At 46.0% G+C, this 27,752-nt stretch overlaps 1 protein-coding gene across 1 annotated transcript in view; it reads left to right on the top strand.

Moving 5' to 3' along the window:
* FPGT (fucose-1-phosphate guanylyltransferase) overlaps positions 1-24,735 on the top strand; it is a 42,909-nt gene extending 18,174 nt beyond the window's left edge. The window contains exons 2-4 of the mRNA XM_063939085.1: positions 4,623-4,790; positions 6,082-6,174; positions 22,997-24,735. Of these exons, the coding sequence (XP_063795155.1) occupies positions 4,623-4,790; positions 6,082-6,174; positions 22,997-24,429 (1,694 nt within the window). The 3' untranslated portion in view covers positions 24,430-24,735. The remainder of the gene's footprint in view (positions 1-4,622; positions 4,791-6,081; positions 6,175-22,996) is intronic.
* Positions 24,736-27,752: the final 3,017 nt, after the last annotated feature.

The raw sequence follows: 27,752 nt of genomic DNA, 5'->3' as shown, positions 1-27,752 counted from the left end.
GTAGTTCCCCATATCTGATATTTCACCGTCACCGGCTGGCCTGCTGTGATATTTGTGATATTTCACAAATGGGGCTGGCCTGCTCACAAGCAAACTTTGGCCAGATGGATTAGAATGGTGATTGCACATGCTTATGTGAGGGCTGGTCTGTCAGCTCCTGCTCACATTACGGCCCATTCTACTCTGTCTGTTGGACCGTCTGGTGCGACCCTTGAACAATTGTGCAAGGCGGCTACATGGTCCTCTGTGAACACGTTTATAAGGTTCTATGCCTTCGATACTGCCACTTCCCAGGATGCTTCCTTTGGACGCCGGATTCTTGTGCCCGCTACAGTGCGTCCCCTCCCATAAGGAACTGCTTTAGGACATCCCCCTATGTCTATTCCTTGTGGAGCCCAGTGTACCCCACAGCAGAAAAAGAGTTTTATGGTAAGAACTTACCTTTGTTAAAACTCTTTCTGTGAGGTACACTGGGCTCCACAAGGCGCCCACCCTGACGCACTTAGCTTCTTTGGGTTGGTATGGCATTAGCCGCTGACACGTCTCCTGTCGTGAGAATGCGGTGTTGTGGCTACTAACCGTTGTCGTCTCTTTTTCTGCTACTGCATTAGGCTGGTTAACTAAAAACTGAGCTCCTGTGCAGGGAGGCGGGGTTATAGAGGAGGCGGCGCTATGCATTCTGGGAACAGTCAAAGCTTTGAGCCTGTTGGTGCCTCGGATCAAGATCCTACTCTACACCCCTATGTCTATTCCTTGTGGAGCCCAGTGTACCTCGCAGAAAGAGTTTTGACAAAGGTAAGTTCTTACCATAAAACTCATTTTTAAAAGTATCCTGTCTCACTTTAAAAGGGCCACTAAACCACAAAATGTTTTTTTTAAAAATAAAATATCTGCCCGCTCAACGAGGCAGCTGTAATTTCTCCCACACCATCAATATCTGTTCTAGGTCAAAAAGCTGAAACTGCACTCAGTTGAGTCACTGCCACATCACTGGCATCACCCCTTTGTATAAATCCACCAATTGCAACAAAAGTTTGCCAGGCTTTCAGTCATTCAGTGATTGCTGGGAGAAAGAAGCTCCTCCCTAATAACATGGCAGCCTGCTGATGAGGAATGAAAGATGGATGTTAAGGAGAAGCATTCCCATTACTTCATGGATATTGGGCCTAATTCAGACCTGATCGCAGCAGCAAATTTGTTAGCTAGTGGGCAAAACCATGTGCACTGCAGGTGGGGCAGTTGTAACATGTGCAGAGAGAGTTAGATTTGGGTGGGGTGTGTTCAAACTGAAATCTAAATTTCAGTGTAAAAATAAAGCAGCCAGTATTTACCCTGCACAGAAACAATATAATCCACCCAAATCTAACTCTCTCTGCACATGTTACATCTGCCCCACCTGCAGTGCACATGGTTTTGCCCACTAGCTAACAAATTTGCTGCTGCGATCAGGTCTGAATTAGTCCCCTTGTTCAGCTTTTGTCATTTGATGTTAAATTGTGGTTTTAACGTTTTCATTGCAGTGAAGGGGTTAAAGCCAGGTCCTAGCTGTCGCAGCGCAGTTGGGTAATTGCGGTGCAAACTGCGTTACAAACTAGTAGCTGACATATCCTCATACACCCAGCAATTACATCCACCTATATACCACAGAGAGAACAGTGTGAGAGCAGGTCGTAATTAAGTTTCATTTGAATGCGTTTAAATATTCAGTGACAGCTACTTCAGTCAATTAAAAGTAGAGGTGTAGGAATGTGAGGATTGCTTGACAGAGTCGGACATGGCGCTGGAGTAGCTGCAGAATCCTCCAATTCTGAAATTTTAATGAATCTGTATCTCGGCTTTCTCTTACATATCACGTGGCGCGCCGGGTCTCCTGGGAGCTGTGTTACTTTGTCAAAATTAATTCTCCCGGCAAACTGTGTTACTGCATGTAAATGGGAACTGAGGCGGCTTCTTGTAATGTGCGACAGAGATCAAATGACAGTGACCCTGTTGGTTTTCTTCGCCATGTTCTCGTGTTTGGTCGCTGAAGTAATATTTCCAGGTTCCTTTATAATACCGCCGGCTTCTTTTATTTGTAAAAAAAAAAAAAAATGCAAAAATGATGTGATAAGAACATTCATAATCTGTTCTCATAGATAAATATTTTTAGCGGCCCAGCGTTCTGTATGGGAAATTGTCCTCTGAATTTCACTTTAATGACTGAGCACTTGTTCTTCTTTATTTATTTTTAAGTTTGTGGCTGCTCATAAGTAGAGTTTCCGATGCCCAATGTGGTGGGGGGGGGGTTACATGTATCTGAAAATCTGAGTTGTCCGTCCTACTGGATCATAGACAGATCTATATTATTGTGGCCGGGAGTCGCAAAGTATTGTGATTGTGCGTCATCATCCAATCATTCTACCGGAGTTCCATATGAGGATTTAGTATGAAAAGCCGGCGGTCAGTATCCCAAGGCCGGCACCCCGATTGCGGCAATGCCCACAGGGATGCATTATGTACTGTAGCCTCCCTCCCCTACCCCTAACCCTCTCTGTCCGCATCCTTACCCTAACCTCTTCTATTGGTGCCTAACCCTAACCTCCCCCCAGTGGTGCCAAAACCTAACCCCCACTTTCTGCAGCCTAACCCCAACCTCCCCCACCCCGCAGCCTGTCAACCCCCCTGTAGTGTGCCTAAACCTAACGCCCCTCCCCCACCCGCAGCCTCTCAGTAACCCCCCTGGAGTGTGCCTAAACCTAACGCCCCTCCCGCAGCCTAAGGTGGCCGTTAATACTTATCTTCAGGATCCTGACTGTTGGGATTCGTCGGTCGGTCTTCTGACAGGGGTCGTTATTATGGCTGCCTGGATCCTGAACGTACACCCCATATGATGCCGCCATTGGACATGTGCGTGTTTCCAAAGTGTATATAAAGTGCTCTGTGATTGTATGGAACAGATTTGCTAGAGATTATTTTACCAAAAAAAAAATGGTGATGTGCCAAGAACAGATTTCACACTGTGCTGCACAACACTGCCACAATTTGCGTTGACTAAATTGCATATGCACAGCGTCAGCTATCGCAGAATACCTGCATCCACCGGTAACGTGTATACAGGCTTGAGGATGTAGCAGGGTTTCTGGACACGCTGGTGAATGCTTTACAAGTATGAGCAGCCCAATCGCTCAGTGGTGGATTTATTGAAGATAAAGCAGGTACATCTGTACTCACTGTTATACACACTGGTAATGGGGCGGAGCTTGAACAGTGTGGGGTGTCATACAGCTCACCAGCCAGTGAGTGTATGCAGGTAGCAGTGCAGGATACTGGAACAGCGGTTATATCACAATCACAGGTCTTACTTGCAGCTAAGTGGAAGTCTTCCACTGAGTCACTCTCGTGCAGTCTCAGAATGGAACTGCACATGCTCAGTAGTAGCCTTGGCGGCCATCTTGGTACAGGGAATGAAGCTTACCTGGAGGAGCAGCAACATGGAGTCTGTACTATAGCACATTCCACTTTCAACACTTACGCCATGTTTATACTGTAGCTATTTGTACGCAAAATATGCGATTGCTATTATATATGAATAAAATTTAAATTCCTTATCTAAGCGATCAGAAATTACTCGCAGGTACGATACCAAGAGAACCCAAAACATGTGCATAGATGCGCTCAGAAATGCATCCTATATACCTAAGTAACGAGGAAAGCACCAATAGGTGTTAGCATTATATATGCATACAAGCAGTCTGCTAGCACTGGTAACGTCCATCATCCGCTATAGGCACCAGACTTTGCCCAACCGCATATAGAAGTCAGAAGCGGATCTTGCCACGGGCAAGCAGGACTTTTGCCCGGGGCGCTGCCTTCCGGAGGGCACAGGGCGCCATCCGGAGGGCGCCGCACCAGGGCAAGATCCGCTGCTGCTGTGTGCCCCCCCGCTGCCGCTGTGAAGGGAAACTAGACGCGTACGCGTCTAGTTTCCCTTCGTGGAGAGGTCCTTTACTGTGCGGTGCGCGATGACGTCATCGCGCACCGCACATCCTATCAGTCTGTACAGGGGGGCGTAAATGACCACGCCCACTGTATGAAGCCACACCCCCTATTGCCGCACAGAGCCCCAGAACCGGCCCTGATAGAAGTACATGTGTCTATGCCTTGGAGAGAGATAAAGTACCAACCAGTCCACTACTGGCATGTTACAGACTGTACTTTAAATATTACAGGCGCTGAATGGTTGGTACTTTATCTCTCTCCAAGTGTTGATACATCTCCCCATTCCCCCTCCAGTCTGCAGGTATTTGCAAGTACAGGAACAGGCCCTTACTCTATTCAGCTGTCATTAGGTTATAAAGTTATTCATACAATGAATACAGTTTAAATTAAAGAGGTCGTAGGTGGTACTGAAGGATTTGTATTACTTTATGTGTCATGGGGGGATATTCCAGGTTCATGTAACACAGAAATGTTCTTAGTTTAGGACATGCAGAGCAGTTCTCCTGTCTATATAATGTATCTTAGTATGTAACTTTATTGTAGTAAGTGTTTATTTTCATTATTAGTTTCACTGTATAATAAAAGCGTCACTGCCTGTGTGCATTGTGTTTATTCCACGTGCTTGTGGCTTCTCCTACACCCAGGTAAAGAAGTGCGGCCTGGGGAGTTCTGGGACGTGGTTGTCATCACAGCTGCTGACGAGCAACAAGAGCTGGCGTACCAGCAGCAGATAGCGGACAAGCTCACAAGGCAAGAACTTCCTCTCGGAGTTCGTTATCACGTTTTCTCTGATCCGCCGGGACCAAAAATAGGTGAGCTCTTCAGCCAGTGTTATAATTGGAAGTCTCATCCTGCAGCAGAGATTCCACCGGTGGCTTTGTCTGCTGCTGTGCACCCAGCTCCCCAATTAGTGTGTGATCCCAGCCTATAAATATCCAGGTTCCTAAAGTGTGACTTTGGCTGGAGCAGCAAGCTGGCATCCGCTGCGATCTGCGCCCTGCAGCAGTCGTCTCCCAAACAGCTGCCTGGTGCACCCGCCGATGCTGTCACTTAGCGAGCTGTCCCCATGTCTCCAGACATCAGAGGCTGTGTATACATCCCTGGTGGACGTACCCCACATACAGTACACACCACCGCTGACTGTGTGTGTGTCCTTGTGCGGATATTAGGCCCGTCGCCTTAGTGTGTCCCCTGCAGCACAGACCTCTATTATTATCATTTAGTTATATGGCGCCACAAGGGTTCCACAGCGCCTATATACCGTATCTATAGATAGTGATAGCAGCCTGTTCTCCCCCTCACACCAGATTTGTGTGTTTGCAGTTCTTGCATCTATAGGCATAGGTGAGAGCTGAATTACCATTACATGTTATTAAGCTGCATTAAAACAAAGTATTCATAAGCCACAATGTCACCACAAATCTTTTGTTTTGGGCTTTACCGTTTAAAAACTTTCTCTTAAACGGGGCGGATGATACACCTTCAGGTGACATAAGTCCACCGGCACACCACCCAACTGTCCCAGCTTTGTCGGGACCGTCCTAATTTAAGGGCTCTGTTTCTCAGTGGTGATCAGGACTGCATTGTCCTAATCAGCCCAGGCAGGTGGAGAGGTAGCTCCCGTACCGGGGTGAACAGGTATCGGGTGCACCTATGGCAGTTTAAAGGGTAACAGGAGAAGGATAATGGACAGGTTACCGCTGTGGCATGGCCACACACCCCAGCCCTGATTGGCTCACGCCCAGTAGTGGCAGGTTTGCTATTGGTTCTTACATGTCATGCTGCAACGTTGACTAATTACATTGCATTCTGTCACTAGCCTGCTTTTTAGCCATGCGCCTGTATCTAAGTGGCCTGATTTATGGTTCTTTATATATAAACCTGGAATACAGTTTATTTAAAATAATCTGTATTCCCTGCACTTTTAGGTTATTAATACACCACATTTGAATAGCATTTACCATGGCTTTTTTGTTACCCTTTAAAATCTGGAGGTTATTTTGACTCGCCATGTATAACAAACGACTTACAGTATATCTGTCTACGTCTGCACACGGATTAATCTATGTAGAGTCCTTAAAATGTGGATATTTTTCTTTTTAGGAAATGGGGGATCGACCCTGTTCTCCCTGCACAGCTTGCAGCGGCTGTATCCCAGTGAATTGGATTCCTTTACCGTTATGCTGATCCACGCCGGTACGTTTGTACATTTACCATTCTGTGATCATTTTCTCATTATACAGGATATAATTAGCCAGTACAGGAGCCTTTTTTTTTTTAAGTCAATAATACAAGATCACTGAAGATTATCTAACTTAACTAATTAAACTTAATCGATGTGCTTAAATTGGATAGGTCATGCAATGATTTTCAATTATCCAAGTATCCTCCGCTATTCCGAGTACTAGTTGTCTCTTGATCGTAGTGTGGTTTTTCTAACAAGCCATTTATTTTCACACTTCTAGTGCCATAAGTATAGCGTGTTATTGTTTTGTAATTAAGATCTGGAGTCTTTGTAAATAGCTGGAGCTTTTGGCCTTTTTTTGAGCCGTAGTACATTGTAATTGATACAAATATGCATATTTTTTTGTGTGAAATATAGGGTTTCAGGTTGTCATCTGGGTATGAAAATCGCCACACAATGGCTGTTCCCTGTGTGTGAGGGCGACTGGTACAATGGTCCGATTATAGTCAATAGCTTCATTGGTTCTTAATGTTTCATATTAAATAAAAATGCAGGTTTAGTTCTCTATAATTTCACCAGGACAGTAACTAGGCGTGTGTGGAGTGTGCTCCGCACAAAGCGTTGCAGGGTAGGGGACGCTGTTGGCAGCACTTGTCAATTATGAATTATCTTATAACTTCCACTTGTAGCTTCCCCCCTCTTTGTTGTTCAGTTGCACTGTCCTTTATTACATTTTGGGATGCTGATGTGCCCGGGATTCGAACCCGTTGCCTGTGGCATTGCAGTCGGACACTCTATTCATTGAGCTATCTGCCCTAGCATAGAAAGCTAGAGAATTCCAAGCTGGAGAGTTCTAACTATGTGAAGCTTATCTTATACTTTGTGAAGGGGTGATCATCGCTGCGGCTGGGCAGATCTATGTAGTGTGTGGCTGCAAGGGATTGGATGTGTGGCTGCACACTGCATGGATCTGCTCGATACTGGTGCTGGCTATTTTTTTGTGGGGTACAGGTAGCGCCATACTGTAGTTGTAAATCTCATAGTTTTTATGCGGGATCAAGCGGCTCGGTAGGTGGGGTGTTTGGCAGGGATGCAGCAGGTTGTGCGTTTGAGTCCTGGGTGGGGTAGTATATTGAAATGTGTTATTTAATGAGGAGTATTGTGGCTGAATGGTGGCGAGCTCTCTGGATAAGTGCATGAATGCGTAATGAAGAGGATTTGTGTCTAAGGGGGTAATGCCAAGTTGATCGCAGCAGGAATTTTGTTAGCAGTTGGGCAAAACCATGTGCACTGCAGGTTGGGAAGATGTAAGATGTGCAGAGAGAGTTAGATTTGGGTGGGTTATATTGTTTCTGTGCAGGGTAAATACTGGCTGCTTTATTTCTCTGATGTCCTAGTGGATGCTGGGAACTCCGTAAGGACCATGGGGAATAGACGGGCTCCGCAGGAGTCTGGGCACTCTAAAAGAAAGATTAGGTACTATCTGGTGTGCACTGGCTCCTCCCTCTATGCCCCTCCTCCAGACCTCAGTTAGAATCTGTGCCCGGCCAGAGCTGGGTGCTCCTAGTGGGCTCTCCTGAGCTTGCTAGAAAGAAAGTATTTGTTAGGTTTTTTGTTTTCAGTGAGATCTGCTGGCAACAGACTCGCTGCTACGAGGGACTGAGGGGAGAGAAGCAAACCTACCTGCGTGCAGCTAGCTTGTGCTTCTTAGGCTACTGGACACCATTAGCTCCAGAGGGTTCGAACACAGGGCCTGACCTCGATCGGCCGTTCCCGGAGCCGCGCCGCCGTCCCCCTTGCAGAGCCAGAAAACAGAAGAGAAGGAGATGAAATCGGCGGCAGAAGACTCCGGTCTTCATTAAGGTAGCGCACTGCAGCTGTGCGCCATTGCTCCCACTGCACACCACACACTCCGGTAGAGTGCAGGGCGCTGGGGGGGGGGGGGGGGGGGGCGCCCTGGGCAGCAATAAGAATACCTTTTGGCACAAAACACACATAATACAGTCTGGAAAACTGTATATGTGTAAAAAACCCCGCCATTAAGCTATACAAAACGCGGGAGAAGCCCGCCGCTGAGGGGGCGGGGCCTTCTTCCTCAGCACACCAGCGACATTTTCTCTTCACAGCTCCGCTGGAAGGACGCTCTCCCCTGCAGTATCCTATACGAGAAGGGTAAAAAAGAGAGGGGAGGCACATAAATTTAGGCGCAAATAAGATGATAAGCAGCTATTGGGAAAAATCACTCATTATAGTGTAAATCCCTGTGTTATATAGCGCTGTGGTGTGTGCTGGCATACTCTCTCTCTGTCTCCCCAAAGGACTTTGTGGGGTCCTGTCCTCAGTCAGAGCATTCCCTGTGTGTGTGCGGTGTGTCGGTACGGCTGTGTCGACATGTTTGATGATGAGGGTTACGTGGAGGCGGAGCAAGGGCAGATAAGTGTGGTGTCGCCCCCGACGGGGCCGACACCGGATTGGATGGATATGTGGAAGGTCTTAACCGACAGTGTCAACTCCTTACATAAAAGGTTCGATGACGCAGCAGCCTTGGGACAGCCGAGATCTCAGCCCGCGCCTGCCCAGGCGTCTCAGAGGCCATCAGGGGCTCATAAACGCCCGCTAGCTCAGATGGTAGACACAGATGTCGACACGGAGTCTGACTTCAGTGTAGATGAGGATGAGACAAATGCACAGTCTACAAAAGCCATCCGATGCATGATTACTGCAATGAAAAATGTATTGCACATTTCTGATGTTAACCCGGTTACCACCAAGAAGGGTATTATGTTTGGGGAGAAAAAGCAGCCAGTGACTTTTCCCCCATCTGATGAATTAAATGAATGGTGTGAAGAAGCGTGACGTTCCCCCGATAAGAAACTAGTGATTTCTAAGAGGTTACTGATGGCGTACCCTTTCCCGCCAACGGACAGGTTACGTTGGGAAACATCCCCTAGGGTGGACAAGGCGCTCACACGCTTATCAAAAAAGGTGGCACTGCCGTCTCAGGATACGGCCGCCTTAAAGGAGCCTGCGGATAGAAAGCAGGAAGCTATCCTGAAGTCTGTGTATACACACTCTGGTACTATACTGAGACCTGCTATTGCTTCAGCATGGATGTGTAGTGCTGCAGCCGCATGGCCTGATACCCTGTCAGACAACATTGATTCCCTCGACAGGGATACTATTTTGCTAACCATAGAACATATAAAAGACGTCGTCTTATATATGCGGGATGCACAGAGGGACATTTGCCTGCTGGCATCTAGAATTAATGCAATGTCCATTTCTGCCAGGAGAGTATTATGGACTCGGCAGTGGACAGGTGATGCTGATTCTAAAAGACACATGGAGGTTTTGCCTTATAAGGGTGAGGAATTGTTTGGGGACGATCTCTCGGACCTCGTATCCACGGCAACAGCCGGGAAGTCAACTTTTTTACCTCAGGTTCCCTCACAGCCTAAGAAAGCACCGTATTATCATGTACAGTCCTTTCGGCCTCAGAAAGGCAAGCGGATCAGAGGCGCATCCTTTCTGCCCAGAGGCAGGGGTAGAGGAAAGAAGCTGCACCAGGCAGCCAGTTCCCAGGAACAAAAATCCTCCCCCGCTTCCTCTAAGTCCACCGCATGACGCTGGGGCTCCACAGGCGGAGCCGGGTGCGGTGGGGGCGCGTCTCCAAAACTTCAGCAACCAGTGGGTTCGCTCACAAGTGGATTTATGGGCTGTACAAATTGTATCTCAGGGATACAAGCTGGAGTTCGAGGCGACTCCCCCTCGCCGTTACCTCAAATCAGCCTTGCCAGCTGCTACCAGGGAAAGGGAGGTAGTACTGGCGGCAATTCACAAGCTGTACCTCCAGCAGGTGATAATCAAGGTTCCCCTCCTTCAACAGGGACGGGGTTACTAATCCACAATGTTTGTGGTACCGAAACCAGACTGTTCGGTGAGACCCATTCTGAATTTAAAATCCTTGAACACTTATATAAGGAAGTTCAAGTTCAAAATGGAATCGCTCAGGGCGGTTATTGCAAGCCTGGAAGAGGGGGATTTTATGGTGTCGCTGGACATCAAGGATGCTTACTTGCATGTCCCCGTTTACCCACCTCACCAGGAGTACCTCCGGTTTGTGGTACAGGATTGTCATTACCAATTCCAGACGTTGCCGTTTGGTCTGTCCACGGCACCGAGAGTATTTACCAAGGTAATGGCCGAAATGATGATACTCCTTCGGAAGAAGGGAGTTATAATTATCCCGTACTTGGACGATCTCCTTATAAAGGCGAGGTCCAGAGAGCAGTTGTTAGTCAGCGTAGCACTCTCTCGGGAAGTGTTGCAACAGCACGGCTGGATTCTGAATATCCCAAAGTCGCAGCTGATTCCTGCGACGCGTCTGCTCTTCCTGGGCATGATTCTGGACACAGAACAGAAGAAGGTGTTTCTCCCGGTGGAGAAGGCCCAGGAATTATCTCTGGTCAGGGACCTCCTGAAACCAAAACAGGTTTCGGTGCATCATTGCACGCGAGTCCTGAGAAAGATGGTGGCTTCTTACGAAGCAATTCCCTTCGGCAGGTTCCATGCAAGGATCTTTCAGTGGGATCTGTTAGACAAATGGTCCGGATCGCATCTTCAGATGCATCGGTTGATCACCCTGTCCCCAAGGCCCAGGGTGTCTCTGCTGTGGTGGCTGCAGAGTGCTCCTCTTCTCGAGGGCCGCAGATTCGGCATACAGGACTGGGTCCTGGTGACCACGGATGCAAGCCTCCGAGGATGGGGGGCAGTCACTCAGGAAAGGAACTTCCAAGGACAGTGGTCAAGTCAGGAGACTTCACTACACATAAATATACTGGAACTAAGGGCCATTTACAACGCCCTGAGTCAAGCAGAACCCTTGCTTCAAAACCAAACAGTGCTGATTCAATCAGACCACATCACGGCGGTCGCCCATGTAAACCGCCAGGGCGGCACAAGAAGCAGGATGGCGATGGCAGAAGCCACAATGATTCTCCGATGGGCGGAGAATCACGTGCTAGCACTGTCAGCAGTGTTCATTCCGGGAGTGGACAACTGGGAAGCAGATTTCCTCAGCAGGCACGACCTCCACCCGGGAGAGTGGGGACTTCATCCAGAAGTCTTCACGCAGATTGTAAACCGTTGGGAACGACCACGGGTGGACATGATGGCGTCCCGCCTCAACAAAAAGCTAAAAAAATATTGCGCCAGGTCAAGGGACCCTCAGGCGATAGCTGTGGACGCACTAGTGACACCGTGGGTGTACCAGTCGGTTTATGTGTTCCCTCCTCTTCCTCTCATACCAAAGGTACTGAGGATAGTAAGAAAGAGAGAAGTAAGAACTATACTCATCGTTCCGGATTGGCCAAGAAGAACTTGGTACCCAGAACTGCAAGAAATGATCTCAGAGGACCCATGGCCTCTGCCTCTCAGACAGGACCTGTTACAGCAGGGGCCCTGTCTGTTCCAAGACTTACCGCGGCTGCGTTTGACGGCATGGCGGTTGAACGCCGCATCCTAACGGAAAAGGGCATTCCAGATTAAGTGATTCCTACGCTGATAAAAGCTAGGAAGGATGTGACAGCAAATCATTATCACCGCATATGGCGGAAATATGTTGCCTGGTGTGAGGCCAGGAAGGCCCCAATGGAGGAATTCCAGCTGGGGCGATTTCTGCACTTCCTACAGTCAGGCGTGACTATGGGCCTAAAATTGGGGTCCATAAAGGTCCAGATTTCGGCCCTATCTATTTTCTTTCAAAAAGAACTGGCTTCACTGCCTGAAGTTCAGACGTTTGTTAAGGGAGTGCTGCATATTCAGCCCCCTTTTGTGCCTCCAGTGGCACCTTGGGATCTTAACGTTGTGTTGGATTTCCTGAAATCCCACTGGTTTGAGCCACTTAAGACCGTGGAGCTAAAATATCTCACGTGGAAAGTGGTCATGCTATTGGCCTTAGCTTCGGCTAGGCGTGTGTCAGAATTGGCGGCTTTGTCATGTAAAAGCCCTATCTGATCTTCCATATGGACAGGGCAGAATTGAGGACTCGTCCCCAATTTCTCCCTAAGGTGGTGTCAGCGTTTCATTTGAACCAACCTATTGTGGTGCCTGCGGCTACTCGGGACTTGGAGGACTCCAAGTTACTAGATGTAGTCAGGGCTTTGAAAATCTATGTAGCCAGGACGGCTGGAGTAAGGAAAACTGACTCGCTGTTTATCCTGCATGCACCCAACAAGCTGGGTGCTCCTGCTTCAAAGCAAACTATTGCGCGCTGGATCTGTAACACGATTCAGCAAGCTCATTCTGCGGCGGGATTGCCGCATCCTAAATCAGTAAAAGCCCATTCCACAAGGAAGGTGGGCTCTTCTTGGGCGGCTGCCCGAGGGTCTCGGCTTTACAGCTTTGCCGAGCTGCTACTTGGTCGGGTTCAAACACATTTGCTAAGTTCTACAAGTTTGATACCCTGGCTGAGGAGGACCTTGCCTTTGCTCATTCGGTGCTGCAGAGTCATCCGCACTCTCCCGCCCGTTTGGGAGCTTTGGTATAATCCCCATGGTCCTTACGGAGTTCCCAGCATCCACTAGGACGTCAGAGAAAATAAGAATTTACTCACCGGTAATTCTATTTCTCGTAGTCCGTAGTGGATGCTGGGCGCCCGTCCCAAGTGCGGACTCTCTGCAATACATGTATATAGTTATTGCTTAACTAAAGGGTTATTGTTATGAGCCATCTGTTACTGAGGCTCAGTTTTGTTCATACTGTTAACTGGGTATGGTTATCACAAGTTGTACGGTGTGATTGGTGTGGCTGGTATGAGTCTTACCCTGGATTCCAAATCCTTTCCTTGTTGTGTCAGCTCTTCCGGGCACAGTTTCCTTAACTGAGGTCTGGAGGAGGGGCATAGAGGGAGGAGCCAGTGCACACCAGATAGTACCTAATCTTTCTTTTAGAGTGCCCAGTCTCCTGCGGAGCCCGTCTATTCCCCATGGTCCTTACGGAGTTCCCAGCATCCACTACTGACTACGAGAAATAGAATTACCGGTGAGTAAATTCTTATTTTTTACACTGCAAATTAGATTGCAGATTGAACACCCCCCACCCAAATCTATCTCTCTCTGCACGTTACATCTGCCTCCCCTGCAGTGCACATGGTTTTGCCCAACTGCTAACAAAATTCCTGCTGCGATCAACTTGGAATTACCCCCCAAATCCATTTTCTTGCAGTGTTCTATAAATGTGTGTGTATTATCTATCTATCTATCTATCTAGAAAGATCATAATTGCATGGGCTTTCTCTGGGATTAATTTTGTCATGCCCCTACCCCACGAGACATGCGCCTTATGTCCCAACTGGAAAAATGGGAGGGGGGCGCCAATTCTCTTTCTGACACAGGGCACCAACAAGTCTAGTTATGACTCTGAATTTTACGTCTTGGAATCTACGTTGTTCTTCTCGGTAAGTAGTGGAATGAGAACCACCTGGCGTGTCTGCCGCGGGTTAGTCAGAGTCGCACAGGCGGCTGCATAATTCACACTATCATATAATTTAATAAAACTCAAGCTACTGCTTTTTTAAATGGGTAAAAAAAAAATAAGTATTTTATTTACTTAGCGATGAGAGCAGCAAATCTGAAGCCCAGGCTGGAATTTATTACAATAATAAAACAACATTTTACACATTTTAGCTGATATGAAGCAAAAAAATAAGCAGACAATCAGAATTTTATTGTAATGAGATTAATGTACACCGTTACTGTCACTTATATGGCTTTCTAATAAAGCCTGTAAATAATTTTTGTATAAATGTTGAATCCTGATATCATCGCTTCACTATTTATTAGGAAAACCTCTATTTCATAGGGAGTAACGCACGCTCTAATGTGAATTTAGAGATTCATCACCGGTATAAAAACAATTGTTCTATCCCATGTGCCACATGCAAAGGGCACAAGTTCACTGTCCAAGCACCATCATACGGGGCCACAAAATTCACTTGAGTGCAAAGACCTTTCTTTTAATCCTACAACCGTGTTAAATAAAGTGACGTCCGTTCTATCCAGTTATAAGTGACGGCACCAGTACTCACCAAATACAAGAAGAAGTAGTGGCCAACAAAAGGAAACATCTTTGTAAATTGTGGGCACCAAATAATGTTGAAAGCAGACGCCACTCGCCAATATCCTAATTGCCTAATACGGCCGAAAGCAAAGGCCCCATTGACTTAGGAAGAGGAATTGTGATGGCCGTACAATTATTTGGAGTTAAGAGGTAAATTAGTTAAGTAATTGCAGTTCAATTGACGGCACATTTCAGCATGTGGCACTAGCCGCCATCTTAATCAGGAATTATACAGAGTGAACTCCAAAGTGGATTTTGGTAGTCACTTTGCAGAACATAAACTGCTCCCCACATCCGGCGAAGCATGTTTGGTGGCTGAGACTCCAGGTAATAGTCTACCGAGCAGTGGAGGAAGCTGATAAAGTCACGTGAATCATCTTCACCATGTTCTTAACAAACCAGTAAGTGCGCATGTGGTGTCAGCCTAAACATCTCCACTGCTCTCTGTGCTTGATACCAGTAGTGACGGATCCTGGAGCCTCTGATAGTTTACCTTTCTTGGTTTGAGTGCTGTCATCATCCATTTAAGGTCAATGCTCTTCATTAAATGGTGCCAAGTGACCAGTTGCGTCCCATGTTTCAGTATTTCTCCCTTGATGTTAAGAGTGTCTTCCAGAATGACAATGGCCCCAACCATAGACCATTGTGTTCATCCAGTAATTTTATGACCATAACTCGAATGTTATATTGTAACCTTCTCAGTGACCAGGTCTAAAACCCAACCGAGCGTTTAAGGATAAACTGGAACAATGTCTGAGACAGTGATTCCTACTACCATCCACCTGCCCCTTGAGTGACTTTCTCTTGGAAGAATGGACCATTGTCTCCTCTTGCAGAATCCCAGACCTCGATAGACTCAATACCCCAGCTTATACAGGCCGTACTGTCTGCAAGTGGTGGCCCATCATCCTGTTAATGGATTTTATATTGTTGTTTCCATTTTGTTGTTTACCAACTGTATTTTCTTTTATAGGCATTTTGAATTAAATTTATGGCACTTGTCTATTTAATCCGATCACTTAATAATCAATTAATAAAGGCTGGGCTGCGGCACGTGATCATCTTCAGTCACATTGTGCGCCTGAAATTGCACAACTGTGATTAGATGCCTACCAGAGCGCATAGGTCTGAGGTGCAAGATGCCTGAGTGGGGGCAATTCTTGCATTGTATAGCATAAGCCCATTGGCGTATCTAGCTCTTTCTCCGGCAGGGTCCACAGGTTATCCACAGTATAACAATGGGATATGATGGAGCGACAGCGGATTGGCACCAAACGATCAAAGCTTTCTGGCCTCCCAGGATGCAACGGGCCCATCCATATATCCCGCCCCCTGGCTCAGGCAAATCAGTTTTTTGTTTGGTGCGGCAGGAGCCGGACCATGGCCAGAGGGCTGCTGTTTCACTAGCAGCCCAAGCTTTCTTATTTTATTTTTATAGTCTTACGGTTTTTTTGAGTGATCTTTCCAAACAGCGTCTTATACGCATATTGGAAAGAGTCGCTCCAACAACTCTCCGCCGAGTTGCGACAACGCTTACCCACGAGTACAGTGCTGTTTCAGCGGGCGTCTGTTTCGGATATACTAGCAGGTCCATCAGACGTTACCAGGCTGTGGCCGGAGCACGGAGGGGAAGGTAAGACATCGATGCCGCTCAGTAGATGGAATACGGACACAGCCGCAATGGTTTGGGAGGAGACCACCAAACAGTAGCTGACGCGCCGCCATCACGGGTGCTCCAGCACTAGGCCTTAGGAATCAGAGGCACCAGGAATAGCGTGAGGCCGCGATCCTTGGGGTTGATGTCAGCGGTGGGGAGTCAGAACCTCTCCTGGTCGCCCCTTCCCCCAGTTCATGACCTGTTTCCGTCGAGTCTCCCGCCAAGAACTGTTTCCTCGCTTCCATCTCAGACGCTGCCAGAGGGGACTCGGTCGCAGCATGGGCTGCTGCGTCAGTGTTCACTAAGCGCTTCCATGGGAGATCCGGTCGCATCATAGGCGGCTGTGTGATCACTGTGTCTGTGTTCACTGAACGTTACCATATGACCGGTGCATCTGTGTTCACTGAGCGTATGTGTCCGCTATAGGTTCCTGGAGTGGCAGTGTACACTAGTAGCATTTGGATCCACTCAGCATTCGTTAACGTATTGATCGATCACTGGAAGCAAGGCGAGTCTCCCTGTATCCCACTCTACGGGCTATACAGCACTAAATTTCTACCTACTTTGTCAAGTACGAATAGTTAAGTGCCTATTGCATATGAGTCTGTGTACATTTACTGTGGTTTTCTTCGCTTTGTGTCTGAATACGTTGGATCTGTTTATACAGGATTCAGTAAATGTTCGCCTACATACTTTAAAAGTGTTTGTAGTTGATGATATGCTCATATGACTAATATATAACATGTGACTGACTGCTAGTGTGATTGCTGACTTTAATATATGTTTGTCAGTTGTTTTCTCTGATCCTCAATGCTGGTGCATGGGTAGGTTCAGATTGATATCACTTTAGAAGGTTAAAGTGATTACAGTCACAAATTGTGTAGAACACTGTGAAAGTGCTGATTATTTATCATGTCTAAGAGCGGCAAAGGTGACGAGGGTACACTCACAGCAACACTCATATCATGTTTGTCTTGCAAAACTGTATTATCCTCTCAGGATCTGGTTCAGGATAGTTTATATGCAAATTGTTTTGCTTTTCAGCAGAACACAAGGCAGATCCCTGTACAACATCAGGTACAGATGGATCCACCTTGGGCTATGTTTGCACAGACTTTGTCCAGTATAGATAAACAGATAATTCCTACAGCTTCGGTACCCATACATGCAGCTCCCTACCTAGGGTATATCATTTCCCCCAGCAGCTTCTCAAATGAAACAAGCTGATAAACCGGTGGTAAATAAATCTTCACCTTCACAGGCTACACATGATGATTCATCGGATGATTAAAGCTCTATTTTCTCTACTTCAGTATACGAAGAGGAGGAAGAAGCTCTCACCTCAGTGGATGTAGCTGAATTAATTAGAGCAATGAAGGTCATTCTGTCCTTAGAAGATTCAGCAAAGCCTTGGGCAACACCCAACAAAAAATATCGAATTCCTAAAATATGGGATTCTAATTATCCTTTTCCAGCCGGGGACTGTTTAAAAAGGGAGGTAGCTCCTAAGGTAGATACACACGTTATTCGATTAGTGCAAAAATCTATACTGCCTTTGCCATCAACATCGTTAAATGATGTCACAGATAGGAGAGTGGATGGTTTTCTAAAAACCATATTTTCCCTGTCTGGAGCAGTCATAAGGCCAGCCATGGCTTCTGCTTGGATAGCAAAGGTGGAAGGTGATTTTTCAACAGATTCTAGAGAGGAAAAATCTTATATAGCCCATATTAAACAAGCAGCAATATTCTTGGAAGAAGCTGCACTAGATATGGGTACTATTGCTTCTAGGGCATCAGCCTCAACGATAGCTGCTCGCAGAGCAGTTTTGGTTACGTACTTGGAAAGCTGATTCAGAATCCAAGAAAGTTTTGGAATCTTTGCCTTTTTCAGGAAATATTCTGTTTGGTAAAGAATTGACAGATATTCTGGAGTCAGAAGCAGACTCCAAGAAGGTCAAGTTTCCTTCCACATATAACCCCAGATCTAGGAGTCCGAGCTTCCGGCCCTTTCGGTCTCAAGGAAAATCAAAGGGAAAAAGTGATCGCAAACAGCCCCAATACAATAAGTTTGGGAAATAAAAAAAGCAATGGGCTACCAGAGGGCCAGCTTCCAAACCAGATGATAAGCCATCAGCTTGATGGTGCGGGCCTCCACCTGGGGGATCCCAGGGTGGGGGGCCGACTCCTTCAGTTTGCACAGATCTGGCGACAATCTACAACAGATGCCTGGGTGCAGGAAGCGGTATCTATAGGTTATTTTTTTCCCTTCAAGAAGCATCCTCCTCGAAGGTTCTTCTGCACCAGCCCGTCTCGGGTAGAGACAAAGGCCAGGGCTTTGCAAGAAGCAGTTCAGAAATTGCTTCAGTCAGGAGTAATCATTCCAGTACCCCCGTCACAACGCGGGCAGGGTTTTTACTCAAACCTATTTTTTGTCCAGATGCCAAATGGGTCATTTAGGCCCATTCTCAATCTCAAAATGCTAAACAAATATATTTGGGTGCTGAAGTTCCACATGGAGACCTTACGTTCCATAGTGTTGGCCATGGAGCCAGGGGATTATATGGTATCCCTGGATATTCAGGATGCTTACCTACATGTTCCTATAGCACTGTCTCATCAGTGTTATCTCAGGTTCGCTATCCTCCAGCAGCATTTTCAGTTCCAGGCCCTACCCTTTGGGTTAATCACAGCCCCAAGAGTATTTACCAAGATTATGGTGGTCATGGCAGCTTATCTCCGTAAGCAGGGGATAAGAATTTTTCCATACCTCAACGACCTTTTAATCCTGGCACAATCACAGGAATTGCTCCTGTGCCATCTCCAACAGACAATAACATGTCTGCAGAGGCACGGGTGGCTCATAAATTGGGCAAAGTCGTCTCTGGTTCCGTCACAATGTATGACTCACTTGGGGGCTGTACTGGATTCAAGTCTGCAGAAGGTATTTTTACCTCGGAACAAGATATCCAAGGTACAGTCAAAGATTCAGGAGTTGTTACACAGTCAAACAGTATCAATTACGCAGCAATGCGAGTGATAGGTTTGATGGTGTCAACATTCGGCATGGTTGAGTATGCGCAATTCGACTCGAGGCCTCTTCAGCGTCTGATTCTGGCCAGATGGAATGGAGTACATCAGACAATAAAGAAACAGACGATGGTATTTTCAGTAAAGGTAAGAAAGTCATTAGCCTGGTGGCAACAGACAGCCCATCTAGACACGAGGAGACCCTTTTGGATATCAGATTGGGAGATCCTGACAACAGATGCCAGTCTTCAGGGCTGGGGAGCAGTGTCCGGAAAATTATGGTTCCAGGGACAATGGACCACAGAAGAAAGTTGCCTGCCAATAAACCTGTTAGAACTTCGGGCCATATACATGGAACTGATTCAGGCAAAGGACACTCTTGAAGGAAAACCAGTCCAGATACGGTCGGACAATGCAATGGCAGTAGCGTACCTCAACCATCAGGGAGGAACCCGCAGCCAAACCGCAATGAAGGAGGTAAGTCACATTCTAAAGTGGGCAGAACTCCATCTCCCAGCCTTGTCCGCAGTATTCGTTCCGGGAGTCCTAAACTGGGAAGCGGACTCTCTGTCGACACGCCATTCAGGCAAGCGAATGGGCCCTGCACCCGGAGGTTTTTCAGACTCTAGTAGACAAGTGGGGATTGCCAGAGGTAGATCTCATGGCGTCCCGTCTGAACAACAAAGTGCCCGCATACGGGTCAAGAACAAAGGATCCCAAAGCGATCTTTGTGGACGCCTTGTCAGTGAAATGGGACTTTAATCTGGCATACCTGTTTCCTCCGATCACCCTGTTACCCAGGGTGGTGAGGAAAATAAAGAAAGCAAAGGGTGCCATGATTCTAATAGCTCCGGCTTGGCCCAGAAGGCATTGGTACACAGATCTGCAGAGAATGTCGATGAATGCTCCAATTCTGCCCCCTGAACGTCCAGATCTACTGATGCATGGTCCATGTTATCAGAGACCTCTGGATCGACTGTCTTTGACGGCGTGGCTCTTGAAACCTCTATCCTGAAGTCAAGAAGATTCTCACAACAGGTAATTCAAACATTGCTCAGAGCCAGGGGTGTATCTAGGGGTCCGAGCGCCCCTGGCAAAGTAAAGGACTGGCACCCCCCATATTTTAAATAGGGAAGGCGCATGTGCAAAAAAGGGACATGATCTTGTGGTAAAGGGGCATAACCATACAATAGTTCCCCCAATTCAAATTATGCTACACAGTAGTAACCCTTATACACATCATGCCCACACAGTAGCAGTTCCCTTTACACATTATGCCCACACAGTAATTCTTATAACACTGAGGAGACATCAGCAGTGCCTGGCCTGGCTGAGGACGCAATGCCACCCAAGGCCAGGTAGTATAATCAAATAGTAGTGCAAAGAAGTGCAGTGCAGCGCTCTACCCAGTGGTGCATGTAGAAAAAAAATGTTAGTGGTACTGCTTCGGTGCGCGCACGCTCAAAAAATGGGTGTGGCCACATGCAAGTGAAAGTGGGGGGGTGATACACACATGACCCCAATACTGCAGTGCCAGAAACACATATGCCCCCACAGTGCGAGATACACATATGCCCTCACAGTGCCAGATACACACATGACCCCAGAGTGTCAGATATGCCCCCATGGTGCCAGATATGCCGCCACAGTTCCAGATATGCCCCCACAGTTCCAGATATGCCCCCACAGTGCTAGATATGCCCCCACAGTGCTAGATACACATTCCCCCACAGTGCTAGATTTGCCCCTACAGTGCTAGATATGCCCCCACAGTGCTAGATACACATTCCCCCACAGTCCTAGATGTGCCCCTACAGTGCTAGATATACCCCCACAGTGCCAGATACACACATGCCCCCACAGTGCCAGGTATGCCCCCACAGTCATATAGTCATAGTCCCCATCCCCCCCCCCCCCCTACAACATAGCTGTAGTCCGCCCTTAGTACTTAGTAGTAGTCTCCTCCACTCCCAGCACATACATAGCCTCCCCACACAGCACATAGCCCTAGTCCCCACCCCACAATATCCCAGCAGATAGCCGTAGTGTCTGGTAATACCTGCTGTGTCCGGCACCGCACCAAACTATGTGAAGAAACTGAAAAAAACTACAACTGGAGTTGTAGTTTATTTACAGTTTCTTCCCTGTAGTGCATTGCGGTGACAGACACCGGCGCCAACTCCTGCCTGCTGAGCGATCCTCCGCCCTCCATCCCAGGCAGCGCACAGGCAGCTCGGCAAAGCAGGCATTGCCAGACACTACAGCTTAAGGGATTCCACCCATTGGCCGATGGTGGCACCGTCGGGCGGCGCCCCCTGCTCGGCTGGCGCCCCTGGCGAGTGCCATCCTGGCCAATGGGTAGATATGCCCCTGCTCAGAGCAAGGAAACCATCCTCAGCTTGTATTTATCACAGAATATGTCAGGCCTATATTCATTGGTGCAGTGTGAGAAGTATGGACCCGAAATCCTTCAGTTTCCAGGGTCTTAGCTTTCCTTCAGGCAGGAATGGATAAAGGTTTGAAGGTGGCTTCCTTGAGAGTTCAAGTATCAGCATTGACTGTATGGTTCCAAAAGAAAATTGCCAATTTACAGGATGTGCATACTTGTTTCCAGGAAATGCTGCACATTCAACCTCCTTTTATTCCTCCTACAGCATCTGGGGACCTAAGTCTAGTCCTCAAAGCTTTGCAAGCTGCTCCGTTTCAACCACTTAATAAAGTGGATCTCAAATGGTTGACAGCTAAAGTTCTCTTTCTACTGACTATGGCATCAGCTAGAAGAGTGTCAGATTTAGGAGCGCTGTCATGTCGTTCTCCTTTTCTGATTTTTTTTTTTTTTTTTTATCCAGATAAATCGGTTCTTAGAACTAGGTCTGAGTATCTTCCTAAGGTGGTGTCTAAATTCCACCACAATGAAGAAATTGTAGTCCCGGCTTTTCAGGTATCGGGACTTTCTGCGGGAGATGCGTCGCTGGACGTGGTCTGGGCATTAAGGATCTACGTGGATCGTACCAGTGCCATCAGAAAGACAAATTCTCTCTTCGTTCTCTATGGATTTCACAAGAGAGGATGGCCTGCTACTAAACAGACGCTGGCAAGATGGCTTCGAATGACGATTTCAGAAGCGTACTCTCAAGCTGACCTCCCTGTTCTGGCTAATGTTTCTGCTCACTCTACTCGTAAGGTAGGTCCTTCATGGGCAGCACAACATGGTGCTTCTGCAGAACAGATATGTAAGGCAACCACATGGTCTTCCATTAACACATTCATTAGACATTATGCCTTGGATACTTTTGCCTCTCATGACGCTGAATTCGGGCGCAAGGGTCTCCTGTCTAATTAGGAGCGTCTCCACCACTAAATTGCTTTGGGAAATCCCATTGTTATCCTGTGGATAACCTGTGGACCCTGCCGGAGAAATATACGTTATGGTAAGAACTTACCGTTGACAACGGTATTTCTCCTAAGTCCACAGGTTCCATAGGGATCCCACCCTGACACTCCTGATTTGAGGATCCTTCTACTCACTAACCTCTTCCTTCTTGTACGGAAGGGTGTGCATGTGTGTTCTTCTCGCCTGATTAGGGCTCTACATGATGCTCCTTCCTTGTGCTTTGGAATACAGCTGATTTGCCTGAGCCCCCCTGGCGGGATATATAGACAGGCCCGTTGCATCCTGGGAGGCTGGAAAGCTTTGATCGTTTGGTGCCAATCCTCTGTCGCTCCATCATATCCCATTGTTATCCTGTGAAACCTGTGGACTTAGGAGAAATACTGTTATCAACGGTAAGTTCTTACCATAACGTATATATACAGTAATGCAACAACAAGATTTACATTTTGTGTAGTGCAGCTTGGCTTATCGGAATAAAAGCTTGTTTCTAGGCGCACAAGAACAAAATCCTAAAATATGACAAACTTTCGTAATTCATATCCACCATAAGAAAATATTTGATCAGGAAGAATTGCGGAATACTCATTTCTGTTCTGTTAATGAAGTATTTTTATAACTTTGTTTTGTTTTTGTAGGTGGCTACAGTCAGCGATTGCCAAATGCAAGTGCCTTAGGAAAGATTTTCACAGCTTTACCATTCGGAGACCCCATTTATCAAATGCTGGACCTAAAATTGGCTATTTATATAGACTTCCCCGCCAGTATGAATCCAGGTGTACTGGTGACGTGTGCCGATGACATAGAACTGTACTGCAGTGGTGATTTGCCGGTGAAGTTCGACAGACCAGGAATTATCGCCTTAGCGCATCCGTCATCGCTGGAAATTGGCACCACACACGGAGTATTCGTCTTGGAAGAATGTGACTCTGAATATAACGAACTGCAATACCGATCATGCAAATCCTATCTCCATAAACCCACCCCAGAGAAAATGCGGCAGACGGGGGCAGTAACGGTGGCCCCCAGTAAATCTAGCCTTGCAGGAAACCAGGGAGACCTCCCGAGTTCCGAAGTAGTCTATACTGATAGTCTATTTTACATGTCTCACAGTACGGCGAAAGTGTTGCTGGGATTTTACCAAGAATTAGGGGTTATTAAATGTGAAATAGATGCGTATGGGGACTTTTTGCAAGCTCTGGGGCCCGATGCGACTCCAGACTACACTAAGAACACAGCCAACGTTACTAAAATAGAATCACAGCTAAGTGAAGTAAGGAAAGACATCTACTTTCTCCTCAGAGGAACAGATTTCACCGTAATAGTTTTAAATAACTCGAAATTCTATCACATCGGAACCTTGCAGGAATACTTATATCATTTCACGTCTGATATTCACCTTCAGGCAGAACTTGGATTACAGTCTAAAGTTTTTAGCATCGTTCCACATCAAGATGAAAATCTTAATAAAAACACATGTGTCATTCAAAGCATATTAGATGCAAAATGCAAAGTTTCACCTCACACGGTGATTGAATATTCCAAAGTGGGGCCTGATGTATCTGTGGGGGAATACTGTATTATAAGCGGCTCATGCATAAGTATCAGATCAGTCATACCAGACAAATCTTTTGTGAGTTCATTAAGTCTGATGATTGATGGGTGCGTAATGTATGCAACGATCCTGTTTGGGATTGAGGACGACTTAAAAAGGAATGTGGGTTCCTTGTCGGATCTGAACTCTCTTCAGATATTAGGCAGGAGCTTTCTTCAGTGTTTGGATTGCTGGGGAATTAAAGTTTCGGAAGATCTTTTCTCTGGCAACCATAAGTCTCTGAGCCTGTGGAGTGCCCGAATTTTCCCGGGTTACGCAACTTTGCAAGAATCCGTTGTGACATCGGTAAAAATGCTAAATGCTGTGCACAGCAAGTCTTATGTGGATCTCGAAGGCGTCAAATTGCTGTCAATCCAAGAAATGCTTTTACACAAAAATGTGCAAGAAATGCTAAATTTCCGTCATCTCCTTTATAAAGAAATCCTGACTCGGAGACAAATTGAAGCACCCTCTTAATAATTAAGGACAGATGCAATTTTTTTTTTTTGGTATATTATTTTTAGAATGTAGCGTTCAGGTACAGACGGTAATAGTACACAACTGTAGAACCAGATTGTGGCACCTTACAATACTGTAAGTCTGTCATTCTCTGCAAAGAACTTGGGCTCAGCGAGTTCCAGGTAAAGGATTTATAATGATAATATTCATTAGTGTTATGTCTGTGGAACAGGAAATATAGGAGGGCATTTCCTACTGTGATAATGAATAAGATTACTTTATAATGTGATTGTAGCGCTAATTAAAATCACTGCTTGCTCTAAATGTTTATTTGCATAACACGGAAAACAATGGATAGGTTAATAATAGTATTTAACTTCAAGAATATTTTTTGTTGTTTGCGTTGGATCGGGGATACGCGTCCTATAGCTCATTACATGTATTGGAATTAGAAGTGTGATTTCAATGGAGTAAACCATTGAGAAATAAGAATCTAAAAAAGGAAACATAAATGTTTACAGTTCTGCTTGAAAGTTTGTGAACCCCTCAGAATTTTCTATATTTTTGCTGAAACTTGCCCTAAAACGACCTCCGATTTTCACACAAGTCCTAAAAATAGATGAAGAGACCAAATCGGACAAATAAGATGAAAAAAATTAGACGTGCTCATTTTTTTATTGAGGAAAATGATCCAATATCACACATCTGTGAGGGACAAACTTATGTGAACTTTTAGGCTTAGCAGATATTTTGAAGGTGAATTTAGAGTCAGGTATTTTCAATCTATGGGATGACAATCAGGTGCGAGTGGACAACCTGTCTTTTTAAAAGAACACGGATCCATCAAAGTCTGATGTCCACAACACATGTTTGTGGAAATGTACCATGCTACGAACAAAGGAGATTTCTGAGGACCTCCGAAGAAGAGTTATTGCTCATCACGCTGGAAAAGGTTACAGAACCATCTCTAAAGAGTTTGGACTCCACCAATCAACAGTCAGACTGATTGTGTACAAATGGAGGAAATTCCAGACCCTTATTAGCCTCCCCAGGAGTAGTCGACCAACAAAGTTCACGCCAAGAACAAGGTGTCTAATAGTTCACTAGGTCACAAAGGAACCCAATGTAATCTCTAAGCAGCTGAAGGCCTTTCTCACATTAGCTAATGTTAAAATTCATGAGTCCATGATCAGGAGGACAATGAACAACAATGTAGTGCATGGCAGGATTGCAAGGAGAAGGCCTCTGCTCTCCAAAAAGCTATATATGTAGCGTTGCTTATAGAAGCCTATGGGCTTCTTATTCCATGAAGCCCTTTGCTAAAGTTCACCTGGAAAAGCCAGAAGGTTATTGGAACAATGTTTTGTGGACAGAGAAGACGAAAATAGAGCTTTTTGGTTTTAATGAAAAACGTTATGTTTGGAGAAAGGAGAACACTGCATTCCAGCATAAAAACCTCATACCATCTGTGAAATACGGTGATGGTATCATGCTTTGCGCTTGTTTCACTGCATCTGGTCCAGGACGCCTTGCCATCATTGATGGGACAATGATGTCTGAATTATACCAGAATATTCTAAAAGAAAACGTTAGGACATCTGTCCGTGAGCTGAGTCTCAAGAGAACATGGGTCATGCACCAAGACAATGACCCAAAGCACACGAGTCATTCCACCAAAGAATGGTTAAAGAAGAATACATTTAAAGACTTGGAATGGCCAAATCAAAGTCTTGACCTTAATCCAATGGAAATGTTGTGCAAGGACCTGAATCGAGCAGTTCATGTGAGGAAACCCACTAATATAACAGAGATGAAGCTGTTTTGTACGGAGGAATGGGGTAAAATTCCTCCAAGCTAATGTTAAGGAGTAATCAACAATTACCGGAAACCTTTACATACAGTTATTGCTGCACAAGGGGGTCATACCCGATACTGGAAGCAAAGGTTCACATACCTTTGCCACTGACAGATATTGGATCATTTTCCTCAATAAAAAAAAAAGAGCACTTCTAAAAAAAAATTGTCTCATTTGTGTGGTTTGGTTCTCATCTACTTTTAGGACTTGTGTGAAAATCTGAGAACGTTTTAGGGCAAATTACAACAGAACTATCTGAAGGGTTCACAAACTGTCAAGCATCACTGTACATTCAACAGGACAATAAGTACTTGATGTTAAATAAATGGGTCTGGGACTGAGGGTCGACAGCACAAAGGTTGACACACCTTAGGTCGACGCCAATTGGTCGACACACCTTAGGTCGACATGGACAAAATGTCGACATGGTCAAAAGGTCGACGTGAACAAGGTCGACATGGAAAAAGGTCGACATGAGTTTTTTATGTGTTTTTTTTTGTGACGTTTTCTTCGTAGAGTGACCGGGAACCCCAATTAGTGCACCGCGTCCCCTCGCATGGTGCCTTTGCTCCCCTACCGCTTCGCTCGGCACACTTTACCGTTCCAATCGTAGTCCACGTGGATCGTTAAGTATGAAAAGGTTCAAAAAAAGAAAAAATCGTGAAAAACCCATGTCGACCCTTTTCCATGTCGACCTTGTTCCTGTCGACCTTTTGTCCATGTCGACCTTTTGTCCATGTCGACCTAAGGTGTGTCGACCAATTGGCGTCGACCTTTGTACTGTCGACCTGGAGTCCGGATACCAAATAAATCGCAATAGTTTTTGGGTATTCTTCTCTCCGTTTAAGGTTTTATATCGCATAGACTAATTGTCTAAATCTAGAACACTAAAATACACATTTTTGTATTTGTATATAATCTTTGTCACAAATTTTTGATTAGTCGAAAAGCGAATTGCAAATATCATTCCACGTAGAAAGTGTTTCTGAGTTTTCAACTGACAATATTAGGCAGAAGTCCTATATTACTGTAAGTAGTAGTAGTTATAGCAGTAAGTTGCAGTGCACAGTGTACTGCTTTAAATAAAGTAACTTAATTACACTTTAAAGAAAACCTCTTCATAAATTTCTCTCCATTGCATTATATCAGAAAGTACCAGCACAGGCCCCACATTAACCTCTTCCTCACATTGCAAAAAGGGGTTCCTGCACTAACCTAACACCTTTTTGCACATGTACTTATATGGGAACTCCATTGAACAGTTCATAAGATTCCTGGCCGCACATCTTGGTTACCGTGGATTGTGGCGCAAGTTCCTAACCGGGCCAACTTTCAGGTTTTCATGATATCATAGTTTGACCACAGGTATGTCTGTATACATTATGGCTGCAGCTGCACCAAACAGCCTTTCAAGCTGCAGGGAAACGGAGAGGCATCAGCAGCTTCTTGGGATAAGAAGCCCATAGGCTCTTCTATAGGCAGTGCT

The sequence above is a fragment of the Pseudophryne corroboree genome, chromosome 9, assembly GCF_028390025.1.
Source record: "Pseudophryne corroboree isolate aPseCor3 chromosome 9, aPseCor3.hap2, whole genome shotgun sequence".
Lineage (NCBI taxonomy): Eukaryota > Metazoa > Chordata > Amphibia > Anura > Myobatrachidae > Pseudophryne > Pseudophryne corroboree.
Note: the sequence above shows the minus strand (reverse complement) of the source record. Positions and strands in the feature narration are given on the sequence as shown.